Raw genomic sequence first — 13696 nt, forward strand, 5'->3', positions numbered from 1 at the left:
TTTGAATATAAAAAATTTATTTAAAGTCAGAGTATGCAACAAATAAAACCTACAGAAAACAGATTTCCCCATTGCAATCAGCTGCTTACCAAATAATGGGAAAACACATTCCTTCAGTCATTATAAAGTTTTCAATACAAAAGAAATTAAGTTTTGTAAGAAAGCCTAGTAGACCAGGTACTGTTTCCTTCCAAGATGCTTTGCAGGCCCAATGTCACTCTTCAATACATTCCACGCCAGCCACCTCCACCCATGTTGCCTTGTCCATAGTATCCGCCACTATTTCCACTGCCACGGCCTATAAAGCAACAAGAGGAGTTACAGTTCTCTTAATTATTTCTCTTGAACGTAAGCTAATATCACTGCTCGGAGGAGGAGGAGAATCTGTTCTTATATGCCGCTTTCCTCTCCCTGAAGGAGTCTCAAAAGAGCTTACAGTCGCCTTCCCTTTCCTCTCCCCACAACAGATGCCCTGTGAGGGAGGTGAGGTTGAGAGAACCCTGATATCACTGCTCAGTCAGAAGAGCATTATCAGTGCTCCGTTGAGCCCAAGGTCACCCAGCTGGCTGCATGTGGGGGGGGGGGGGGCACGGAATCAAACCCAGCTTGCCAGATTAGAAGTCCACACTCCCAACCACTACACCATGCTGGCTCTCCTTAAGAATACAATAGAGTTTCAATGTGTCTAGACAGATGTGTGGCTACCAAGTTCAGTAAACTCACCATATCCACCCAAGCCATCAGGAGCACCATATCCTCCACTGTAACTGCTGCCCATCCCCATTCTTCCAACAGACCCATAACCGCCTTGATCTGGAAAGTAACGGGGGCCGTTAGTAACTGAAGAATCAAAGTATATTTAATTCTGAATTAAAAGTCTGGAAGAGCGCATACCCATTCCCTCTCGGCCGTAGCCTCCCATTCCAGAACCGCCTCCAGCAGTAGAATTCAGGAACAGTTCGATGTATCGATGTTCTTTAAAAAGAATAGAAATAGGACACCCCTAAGTGATAAGGCAACTCAGGTAGTTCTGTAATTATCATCTATGTGAAGCCAGGGAAACATTTACAATCATTCAGTCATACCCACACATCTAGCTCTCTCAACAGGCCATTCAAATGATCAGATTTATAGCGCCCCCCCCCCCCAATAAAACAGCTCCTTCATGTAGAGCTGACAGGCCAGAAAATCAATTGCAGGACTGCTTCATTTCTTTGGTCTGACCATCATGGAAATTCAAGCGGTGGGCAAAGGGTTCCCAGCACATTTCTCATTCAATCAAGTTCAAGTATTCAGAGATTCTAACCCTAATAAATAGTTGTTGTAGATGTGATAACGAAGTCCTGAAAGGTATTCTGAAAACCAGATCTCAAATAGACATGATAATATTAACAGCCTTCCCTAAAATTTATATGCATACACAAGCAGCTCATGAGCCCGAGAACATTTCATGAGACTCCTTGCATTCAATAAGAACTTGGCAGCTGAAAACTTTAGAAGAGCTTCCAGGTGCCCAGAAACCTATATGCAATGCCAGGCATACTGCCTAAGACAGCTGTCCCCACCCCCGGTCCGATGACTGGTACTGGTCCGTGGATCAGTCGGTAGCAGCTGCAGCTCCTCCTCCCCAGCTGCTGCCTCGGGGGCTGCCCTGCCACTCTGCCACCGGCTCACCTTTGGTGCTCTCTGGCGGCCACCATGGCTGGGGCTCCCCCTCAACATGGCACTGCACAGCTACTGCTGGCAGCGCCCCCCAGTGGGCAGCGGGAAGTCGGGGCACCGGCAGGAAAGCAAGTGGAGCACGGGCTCAGGTGGCAACATCCCTCAGCAAAAGACTACCCCCCCCCAGACCTCAGTAAAATTTCAAGTGCTGACTGGTCCCCAGTGATAAAAAGGTTGGGGACTACTGACTACTGTATTTGTGGTTTTAATTAGACAACACAGCTCTTTGAGGAAGTGGGGAAAGAACACCTTTAAGTACTGAACTGATCAAACAAAAACTACTTACCAAGGTAGAAAGAGGTGGCAATACTGGAAAGCTGAAAGGGACTGCAGAACCTTGTCTTAACCTTATCAAGATTCTGTCCTTAGCAAATGTTTTCCATTATTACAAGAATCTCTGCTTTAAAGGATATTTTATCCTTTTATTAAAGGTAACTGGGATATTGGCTCATAGGATCTTACACCACTAATAAAAAGGGAGACTAAGAGAAAAAACATCCCCAAGGAACTTTCCTCTATGAGGGTACTACTGGCTACTCAGTATTCTCTTGGACAGCATCATAGATTATTATCTGCCAAACAATCCAATATATGATATGTGCTTCTGCTTAGTTGAAGTTCAGTTGTTGTGTTATTGTGGTTACAAACCAACCAATCAATAAATCTTAATGGTAGCATATGCACATTTCTCTTTAATTCCCAGAAGCAAGTTCTAAAAAAACTTGCAAGTGCTATGACTAAATTTTTAGGTCTGAGATACAGTATAACCTCCTCCCCACACAGACACACACACACTTCAGATAACTAATGAAATGCTTTGAATGACTCCAATAGTTGCTGAGACTTACGCATATGATTTTTATCTTTAGACATGGCAGCCACTGCATCTTCATGTGTCACAAATTCTACATCCGCTTCTCCTGTTGCTCTTCCATCCGCCCCAATATCAATGTGTACTCTTATAGGAGTCAAAGGTGAAAAAAACTAAAAACAAACAATTTGTCAGAATTTACTCATACATTTCTCCTTTAACACAGAAAATAACATACAAAGAGTTAGCACAAGCTCCAAATGCCAGAGGCAAAACATTAATATAAAAGCTTAGCAAAGGAGGAAACAATACCCACGAGCTAAAAGAAGGGCCAAATTTAAAGTACAATACTGTCACCTGTTATAGAAATACTACAGTTGCCATAATAATTCCCAGTACAGAACGTCAACTTAATTTCAAGAAATCTCATTTATGCTTAAAATAAGATAAGGTGACCCTTTAGCAGCAGTGACAGCAAAAACTAAAAGAAGCCCCGCCCCACCACTGGCTGTTGACAGGGTGGGAACCCAGTTCATGGCCTTTAAATACCAACAGCGAGAGCCAGTTTGCTGTCGTGTGCACAAAAGAAAGTTAAAAACCTTACCATGAGGGTTGTATTGTTCTGCATAAGCAAGATTTTCAAGAAAAACATTAGGAAGTATTTAGGACCCTATAGCTGCTGGATTACATTTCATTTCCAACAAGTTACATACAACTGCCTTCAAAAGGGGGAACATATGGTCCGCTAACAGAAAGCTACGTATGATTTTGGCTTCTACTAAAAACATTTGCTCACAACACTTACATTAGCAATATCGTTTTCTGTTGCTCGAAATGGCAGTCCTCTCATGTGAACAAAGTGACCACCATGAAAACCTGAGCTTGCATCTCCTGCTCCACCATAGCCATGGCCTCCCATTCCTAAACAAACAAACAAACAGTTCTTAAATACACACTATAAATGTCTACTTATTTTCTTGAAATTTTCATGGCAAACACATCAGCTCATTTGTCAAACAGTCAACCTAGGTTAACTTTCTCTTGTATTATGTTGGTTTATTCTATACTGAATAAATATCACATTCCAGAATTAGGTAAAATTATTATAAAGTCATGGTTTTGCATCTGTTCACATGCTGGAGCTGGCAGGACATAACATTTCCTGTAACTTACTTGTATACGATCAGGACAGTTAAGAAATTAAACAAACCCCTTACAGCCTCTTCTGATTGTTTCCCTTTTTAGAATCTACACCCTTCATCAGGCAATGGAAAAATACAACAAAGGCTGGCTTCACAGCAGCACAATTGGGCTTCCCCATCTCCTCCTATGCAGTGCAGGCCCCTGCCCTCCATAGTTTCTGAAGGTTGGGAACTTTCTCAAAATAATACGTGAAGCAACACATGAGGTGACAGCAAGGAATCTGGGGAAATCAGAGATCTACACCCCCAAGAAGTCCCTCTGAATTCCAAGCATGGTGGTCTCTGTACATCAAGACACAAGTGAAGGGGTGTGATGGTCAACAAGAATACTATACAGGTGGTTTAAGCTTACCTCTCCCATCTCTCATCCTGTCATCATAGCCATCATTTCCATAGCCGTAATTGTTATAGCCACCATAGTCATCAAAGCCACCATACCCTGCGAAATTTAAGAAGTGGACATACTATGAAATGGTCTTAAAAGTAAAGAGCAGACTGTTAACACTATGCATGTTGACATAATGCAGGTAAACAGCATTTCTTTGACATTGTATATAAAACAGATGGTTCTATATCAAAATAATCCGGCTCAAAAACATGCAGACCAATTTTCACCCACATTCAAAAACTACATTCAAAAACTACTTTCAGATGCCTCACCATACCTTTTCAATCTTTAGTCACACGGCTGGTAAAAAAACTGATAGGTATCCAGATTTCAGACTCGGTATGTATTATAATTACTGTCATTTCTGTATTTCTTGACAAAAACGTCAGGAACGTGAAAATGACAAGAGCCTGTGGTCATTAGATACACATACCACCGTCATATCCACCACCTCCTCGACGCATTCTGTCATACATACTTCCACGCCCAGCTCCATAATAACCCCCTCTTCCTCCCATTGGTCTATCATATGGTCCAGGTCGCTGTCCCATCATTCTTCGTGGTGGGTCATAGAATCCTCGGATTTCACTTTTACTACTTTTGAAGATCTCAATATATCTGAGTAAAAAAAGATTTTCAATGTACAAATGTAAGAATACATATTCATGATGGATGGATTACAGTAACATGTTGCACAAATGCTTCAAATTCTATATCTAGACACAGCATTCAATAAAAGTGTACACTGTTTTTCCAAGTGTCACTTAATCTTTAGAAATTTAAAAATGCAAAAGCAAGCATTTCTGCAATTTATTTTACTGTCTAGAATTCTAACTCAACATTAAATACAACAAATCTCTAAACCACACTCCCCCCTACCCCAATAAGTTTTTTTTTTGAAAAATGTCTGGCTATCATAGAACACCCTCCATAAAACTGCAACAACCCCATTTTAGCAAGCTACATAGTATTACCATTTCCCCCTCCCACCAGATCTACTGCACTCCCCAAATTAAATGTAGGGTGATATGATTTTTTTTTTAAATAGCCAGTCCATTTATGCTCCCCAACCCCCCAAAAACCATTACTGACCCCCAACCCCCCGAAAAAGATTTAATACCATCCCAAACTCTCCATCCCCACCTGTGCCCTATTCTTTCCTTGTGTTTCCCCAGAGCTTTTTCTGCTATCTCCTTTGAAGCAAACTGCACGAAGGCCTCCCCTGTGCTTCTCCCCTGGTAGTCCAGCGTCAATGTTATCCCATTTGGCACGATTTCCAACCCTTTAACCCAAGGACAAATAACCCCATCAAGGGGAAGAGTGTTAAAGGCTGAAACATTCCCATCTGTAGAAAATACTTAAAGCAAATCTACACAATGCAAAAAAATAACTTAGCCCCCTCCCCCCCACCTAACCCAAATACACACACTAAAGAACTTGCATTAAAACTGTATGGGTTTAGACATTCTAATACTGTCTTTGTTCAAACTACAAAGCAACAGCTACATCACAAAGGCCCACCTATATTACATGATGTCATAACTAAATACTCCAAATTCTGATTTCATAGCAAAAAAAAAAAAAAGAGGCTAGATGAGTAAAATTGATATCCTACACTGCCAATGCAATCTCTTAACTGTTTAATAGTATTTTAACAAAGAATACCAAATTTAGCAATCTAAATTTTAAACACACCATTCCCACCCCCACCCTCCCCCACAAATTGCTAATAAAATTTAACTATTTCAGTTATCAATCTTGCAGACATAGAAACACTGAAAGTCACTTGACAGTAACACTAGAGCTACCTTGAAAGAACTGAACGATCTCCTCCTTGCTGCAGCCAAATGGCAGACCACGCAATCGTACTGTTCCATCACTAGATGAATCATTTGGACCATTATGTTTCCCAGCCCAGTCCATTTTGCTGTTTAAAATCAAACACCATAAAAAACATAAACAGCAAATTTAGCATTTAAGCATCACGATTCACCCCCACCCCTTCCTAAGTAGGACTGTACACATTAGGCAATACCTTGAAACGTTAAAAGAAAAAGCTACTAGTTGTCGCTTGAAGCATAATGCTTGGAGAGTGACAACTGACACTGTCTTTAACTCATCCCATACGGAACAACTAGCATGACCTGCTCATGCTGCCTGCCACATAGCTCCCCTCAAGATGCCCGGTCCTCTAAGATACATCCATCCAGGAAAACAAATTCCTCTACTACAGGAAGAGATCATGCCTCCCAACTCTGCTTAACATTAGAAAAGCCATGCTCTGACCCGTTCACTCCATATACCCAACCACTGCAAAGACCTCTGATGTCTTATGGGCCAGTGAAGACATTCTGAACTATTTTCTAAAACACAAACAACCCACATGCACGCTTCCCTCCACTGCTAGGTACGTAAGCCACGTGCATGCTTCTCTCAACTGCCAGTTTGGAGAGCCAAGGCAATATTCCTGAGGAGGCCCACAGAATTGGAGTTCTAAGAGAGGAAAGGAGTGGCTAAGATGCAAGGGACCAGAGTACAGGTGCAGGGACTAAGGAGCATGAGACAAAACTCAGCAAATGAGAGAGAGAGAGCACAGGGTCTACCGTGCTTCACCAGCCAGATGGAAAGACAGAGAAGAGGGGCAAACCAAATGTAAAGACAGGCTATATTTTAAGATGGGAATGATTAGTAAATTACATGCATTCATTTAAAGGAAGTTTATGAAAGGAAGCATTTCTACAGTGAGAGTCACACACCTACACACATACCTGTCAACTGCAGCACAAAGTGGAATCCTCCAATTTTGTTTTACCTTACTCTAGTTATTCTCCGAGAAGACTGAAATCTATTTAGACTTGACTTGGAGATGTGCTTTATGAGACTCACCCCTTTTAGATAAACCTCAAAAGAGAAAGAGTTCAATTCACTAAGAGACCATTCTAATGCTTTTCTTATATGAAACCACTAGCATCATCTGAGTTGGTGGGGGAGAGTAGTTAGTTTACTTTGGGATTAAGCTCCTCCTACTGGACTGGCAAAACCAGAATCTTTTCCGACAAAACAGGTCTCGAAGGCGAAATGCCCCCTTTTTCGCATAAAAGGTTAATGTCAGTAGGGCTTCAGAGCCTTACACTGCAATCTCATCAACATATCAGAAAGCAGATTCAAATGAGTAGCCGTGTTGGTCTGAAGTAGCACAATAAAATTAGAGTCCAGTAGCACCTTTAAGACCAACAAAGATTTATTCAGGGCGTGAGCTTTCAAGTGCAAGCACTCTTCCTCAGATTTATTTCTGACGAAGAATGCTTACACTCGAAAACTCACGCCTTGAATAAATCTTTGTTGGTTTTAAAGGTGCTATTGGACTCTAATTTTATTATATCAGAAAGTAGTTTTCTCTCCCTACCTGATACTAAGAACACTGAGGGAAAAATCTACTGAAGGATGCCATTCCCACTAATGCAGGGGTAGTCAACCTGTGGTCCTCCAGATGTCCATGGACTACAATTCTCATAAGCCCCTGCCAGCAAATGCTGGCAGGGGCTCATGGGAATTGTAGTCCATGAACATCTGGAGAACCACAGGTTGACTACCCCTGCACTAATGGTTCTGGGCAGAGGAAAACACTCAGCTTGGATTATTACCACTTCCATGTGGATGGCTATGGATTATACACAAGAAGTCCCTTCTTCAAAGCTAAGGCACAGGAGGCCAAGAAAGCATTTGCCATTTATGCTAATTCGGAAACTCATGCTGGAGATCCTTTCCAGGGGAAGAACCAAAAGCAAACAAAAAAAATGTACACGGCACTGTCACACTGTCCCCCTGCTTCTTACCCCTTCCTTTGAAGAGTGAAGAAGGAAGCAGATGCTGCAGCTTACCAAGTTAATTCCTGTTTTTCCCTTCCTCAAGCCCTTTATCCCTCCAGACCCCAATGGCTACGCCAACCAGTCTTTCTCCAAATCAAGCCTCAAATAGTCTTCTTAATACAGGGCAGCAGAGAACCCCCCAAGCACAAGGCAGCTCAGCCTGAGAAGCATCTGAAAGACAGTAGCCAGTTATCAGAAGAAGCAAAGAATATTGGGGTTGATATTTTCCTCAAAGGTCTAAAAGCTAAAAACTGTAACATAGGTAGGAGCCAGGGGAAACACCTCTAACTCTAAACCCCTCAAAGCTGTATGGGAGTTTTCCTTCGTAATAAATGGAGTTATTCCAGTAGAGGTCAAATCCAGAGGACTCAGCAGACAGAAAGAGATACTTTGGCACTATATACAAGACCCTTAAGACCCTTCTCAATCTGAGCTTCCATCACAATTCTGGTGTTCTCAAATGCAGCCATCTTATGAACAAGACTTAGCTGATCCAGCACCCTCTCCTGGGTAATAAGGCCCTCCATATCAGCCTTCACATATTGCTCTTTATAGCCACACTCACTGTGGTTATCTGCTCAGATTCTATGCATCTGTCCCCTGGGCAAGAGCCAGAAGGCTACATTAATGGAACATGGATTCCCCAATCTAGCCACTATCCCATTTTGGTAGTTAATATCCTAGAAGCACTCCTTCCTCGCCCCTCTGGTTAGTGGGGGTTGGGTGGGGATATTCCCATCATGTTGGGGTTTTAATGTCTTTTAGTGGGGGTTTTATGAGACTTGTAACCCGCCACGAGCCTGTTTCAGAAGTGGCAGGAAATAAATCAAAAATATAAATATTCATCCAAACATGCACTACAGAATTCTGTTATTTTTACATACGATTTGAAGGGTACCAATACAAATCTCTACCTGAAATCCAGCCTTCCATCAGCAGCCAGGAATTTTCTCAAAACCCAGTTATCCCTACTACATAACCTTTATCACCATTATCCCTATATAGAGACAATATACCAATGTACTTCTCAGACAGCAGAATCTTTCAGGATATCCAAGCAAGAATTATCTTGCCTATCTGTCTATGTATCCCTCTGCTACCAAGTCAAAGGTAAAGGTATCCCCTGTGCAAGCACTGGGTCATGTCTGACCCTTTGGGTGACGCCCTCTAGCGTTTTCATGGCAGACTCAATACGGGGTGGTTTGCCAGTGCCTTCCCCAGTCATTACCGTTTACCCCCCAGCAAGCTGGGTACTCATTTTACCGACCTCGGAAGGATGGAAGGTAGAGTCAACCTTGAGCCGGCTGCTGGGATCGAACTCCCAGCCTCATGGTAAGAGTTTCAGATAGCATGTTGCTGCCTTACCACTCTGCGCTACAAGAGGCTCTACCAAGTCACAACACATCCTAAATTAAGTTCTTTCCATCTTCATAAAGGACAGTATAGCTATTTCCAGCACTATCAAGCCAGGCATTTTAATAACAATGTCATTCCTTGGCACCACTAACGGACTTGAGTTGCAGCAGGTAGCCAAGAAGTATGCAATAACTCCGCAGGGGTTCCTATTGAATTATCAATTATTGAATTATATATGGCCCACACAGCCATGTAAGCATATAACCACACTCCACTAAGCAATGCAGATCTTTTCTATCCAAACATACAATCCTTTCAGTGTGTCTAAGGCCCAGCTGATACTGAAGCTACAAAATGGACATCACCCTCACAGGCCTGGAGGCCCAACGTGTTCAGACACTGGCACGAGGTCACTGGATTGAAGGAGAAATCAGGGCCATAAATTAGCAGGAATATATCTTGCTCTTCCAGAAACACTAGGTATTATGTAATAGGAATGACAGACACCATCATAGTGAAGACAGATGTAAATCAAGGAAAAACTGGATTTCAAACATTCCACAAGGAGACAAGGCAGCGACTCCACTGGAAAATCTTACTCTTTCCCTGAATTCACAGCATTGTCAAGGCACTTCAAACACTGCAAGGGACCAAATGAGTCAAATAGGTGGACCAAGCAAAGAGCAGTCAGTTCTGATAGATTACAGAAATAAAGGATCAACTGATTCTGAACCATTCAAACAACAGTTTTTCACCAAGTTTATTTCCACAGAAGATACCAATGCTCTCATGGTAAGGTGGGCCAATGAGATTTGCTACTCCTCTGCATTAAAAAAAAAATTCATATCCAAACATAAAGCTAGACTGTGCAGATCTACTCTCCTAGTTCCATACTGGTCACAACGCACAAAATGATCTTGGTAAATTAATTGGAAAACTATGACAGCTTCTGCCCAGGGACTCTTATCTTAGGGCAACATTCCACCACACGTCAACATGTCAACTTAGCCCCACATGACAGTGCAGAAGATAAAGGGAATGTTCTCGCTAGTTTCACAAGGTACATATTTCATGAACTCAAGCACTTAATATGCCCAGTGAATTTACAGGATTACATGGGGCATTCTGTTCCAGGATGGCTTCACTTCAGTCAAGTCTACAGAAAGGCATTCATGTCTAAACCTTGACAATACCCTTATCACCCTGAATAACATACTTAGCAGCACTCATGCAGTTTCTTGTCTTATTTTCACATTTTAAATATAACTAAAGGAACCATACCAATCAGTCCTCCCACTTTAAATTGCCCAATGTGAAAGCTTAGTATACTGGATTGTTTCAAGTGGGTAGCCATGCTGGCGTGAAGCAGCAGAACAAAGTACGAGTCCAGTGGTACCTTTAAGACCAAAGTTTTATTCAAGGTATAAACTTCTGTGACCATGCACACTTCAGCCTAGTATTCAGCTTCATTGTATTTACTTTAGCTGGGTTGTATCCAATTATCTGTAAACATAAAGCACTGGCAATTGCAGATCTCTGCAATGCTTCAATCCAGCACTCTCTTTCACCACAGGAAAGCTGATGCCAATGCTGGGGGATCCACATGGATCCATCCTCAACCAATAGGGTTGAGGGCTGTACTCAGGAAGTGAGTGATACAGACACTTCCTTCCTCCTATCAGTACTCTACACTCCTTAATGCCTCCACCTGCCAGCCCACAAGAGTCCCACAATCCCAGTGTCAGAAGAGACCGTCAAGGAATGCAGCAAACATGCTGAGTCACAGGACCAAACCCATTAAAGTGATCGTGGGACTTGCATTCAAATCAACTGATAGGCACTCTTTCTGAAATTTTGCAAGCTATCGAAATACTAAGTCAGTACAAGTTAGTAATTGGACATGTACATTTATTCCTAGTCAATATTTTACACATATCAAAGTAGTGTCCAACCTTGTACATTCAAAACCATCATATCGCAGAAAAAGTAATTCAAACTAAATATCCAGTATTGATATATTACTTGCATGGCCATATCTGAAAAAGAAATGCCCTATCATGTTATTTGAATATTCTTTCATTGGGGGGGAGAGGACACAATATCCTAATTCGCTTCAGCAAACATCATCAAAAGCATATGCAACAAAGTCTTCCCCCCCCCCATTAGGATTGTGTTGTAAAGGGTTGTGTGGAAACAGAATTATCTTGCCTGTGACCAATGCTCTTGGCTATTCCACAGTGAACTGTCCTCATCACAAATTAAGAAAAAGTAGACTTGCATTAAGTTTGATTCTTGTGGGTCACTAAAGAGCATGTAACTCCGCCAATATTCTGAAGATATCTGTGCATGGGTTTAGAGGCTTCCTTGTCCTGTTCAAGTTCAGAGAATGCAGATATTCTATTTAATGTCATGAACTGGTGTTTTACTAAGAGTTGTGCTTTTATATCCTCTTGGCCTGGTACTGAATTTCTTGAAGTAATTTTACCTATTCTGGAACAGAAAAAGAATTGTTGCTCTACCTATGTGAACAATATTCCAGTTCTGCCTGCATCACTAGGAGCTTCATCCCAAAATAAACTTTTCTCTCGCCACTGCAAAGCACAAAACTTCACATTGATGTTCAAAAAAAAAAAAAAAGGAAAGTGTCTATTAGCCTAATCTCAAACATCAGCTGCTAGATGTCAATCATTGCATGAAAGGTAATGCCTAATTTGAAGCTTCCAGGCTTGAAGAAAACTTAATGCTATTATTTATATCTCAGTCACTGAAAAGAGAAAGGCTCATTATAACAGATTTCAGGGCCTGGATGTAACAGGTTAACCATGCTAGATTCTACATACAGAACAAGAAAAAAAAATAAAAACAATGAACAGGCACTTAATTCCACCACCACTTCTCTTGTCTGGTTTTATCCACTACCCATCCTGTCAAGTGTCCAGGAGAAACATATATAAAGTTACTAAACAAAAAAATAAAAATAAACACATTCAATGGATTAAATATTTCTACAGAATTTAAAGCTATTTAATCTCAAATAGATTAATTACAATTGAGAACTCAGTTTGGATTTATATAAAAATAATCTCAATTTCTTCTCTCTGGTCATTTTTGGGAACACATGTTGGCAGCAGCGTACAAACATTCCAAAGCACTTTTGCATACTATTGTATTTAACAAATTTGCTTATTATTTGAGAACAGGACAAGGGATATTTAGTAATCTCCTTAGCAGTATTTGTTTATTTTGCTGCCTCAGAACTGTACTGTATAATTACTGAGGGAAAATATTTTATTTATTCAATCAAAAAGCTACTAGGCTCATTATGTTTGGTGAAGGAATACAGTCCTGTTGATCATAAATCAATAAAATGACATAATAATTTCCAGGTATCAGATTTAATTACTGCCATTTTGGGAACATAATCAGTTTGTCAAACCTCAGCAGCCACATATTTCAAGAGTTAAGCCTCATGATTTCATTTCCCACCCCGCTTTTTTTTTTTACTAGCAAATGAGCCATTTACAACCAGGAGCAAACTAATGCTTCAAAGGATGTTTTTGACAATTTATTTATAATCTGGGTATAAATTTCACCAAGGTTCTGCTTCTGTAATTTCCTTGAAAAGATTTTACCGGAACGCTGCTACGCATGGTTACTTAAAAATCCCAGAGGGGTGGTCCTTTCAGCTTGTTGCTACAAAGGAGAAATCTAATGTAACTTTCTAAACTAAAAAAATGCATTATGAGGGACAGATCTCACTTCTCCCGCCCTCTCATACCGCAATAAACACGTTCGGCTAGAACAGGGCCACAAGGCTCCTGGAAAGGGCCACTAATCATTCCATTAAGACCAATGGGCCCTACTTCTCGGCACCCACCAGCCTGCGGCTCCCACCACCAGGCCGTTAAGGAGTAGCTTCCTCCCCTCCCTCCAGACAGACACGGTCAACAGCAACCACAATCCAGGCAGCGATGTTCAAACACGACGACACCTACCCCACAGCGCAGGCGCACAAGTCCTCCGTGGGGGGGGGCGGGTTGCGCACTCGGGGAGGGGGCGCTACGTCAGCGAGCCGAGGCAGGCCGGCCGGGGCACAATGAGGGAGGCGCGCGCTGCCTTTTTCTCCGGCTAAACGCGCGTCGGGCGGCCGCCGTTTTCAAAATAAGCGTCGCCCCCGGCAGTCGTTGGGGACCACGCAGCTGCTATTTGCCCGGAGGAGCACCACTCTGCTCGGCAGCCGCCGCCTCTCCTTTCTCCCCTCACCGCCACATTCAAAATGGCGGCGGGCGGCCTCAAAGCCCGTCGTGCGCTCGCCCGCTCCCACTCGCGCACGCGCGCGAAGCCACCG

The 13696-nt window shown here is 42.1% G+C and overlaps 1 protein-coding gene across 15 annotated transcripts in view; it reads right to left on the bottom strand.

Moving 5' to 3' along the window:
• HNRNPH3 (heterogeneous nuclear ribonucleoprotein H3) overlaps nucleotides 1–13696 on the bottom strand; it is a 14090-nt gene continuing 394 nt past the window's right edge. For 2 of the 15 annotated variants that reach the window (XM_077350771.1, XM_077350773.1), the window contains exons 2-8: nucleotides 4557–4741; nucleotides 4088–4174; nucleotides 3339–3454; nucleotides 2571–2706; nucleotides 895–975; nucleotides 724–813; nucleotides 1–298 (exon numbers count right to left, since the gene is read on the bottom strand). In XM_077350771.1, the coding sequence (XP_077206886.1) occupies nucleotides 222–298; nucleotides 724–813; nucleotides 895–975; nucleotides 2571–2706; nucleotides 3339–3454; nucleotides 4088–4174; nucleotides 4557–4741 (772 nt within the window). In that variant the 3' untranslated portion in view covers nucleotides 1–221. Of the gene's footprint in view, nucleotides 299–723; nucleotides 814–859; nucleotides 976–2570; nucleotides 2707–3338; nucleotides 3455–4087; nucleotides 4175–4556; nucleotides 4742–5266; nucleotides 5406–5931; nucleotides 6057–6891; nucleotides 7359–13343; nucleotides 13641–13696 lie in introns of those variants that run through there. The other 13 variants (XM_077350772.1, XM_077350778.1, XM_077350768.1 and 10 more) reach the window with 12 other exon arrangements.

The sequence above is a fragment of the Paroedura picta genome, chromosome 8, assembly GCF_049243985.1.
Source record: "Paroedura picta isolate Pp20150507F chromosome 8, Ppicta_v3.0, whole genome shotgun sequence".
Classification (NCBI taxonomy): domain Eukaryota; kingdom Metazoa; phylum Chordata; class Lepidosauria; order Squamata; family Gekkonidae; genus Paroedura; species Paroedura picta.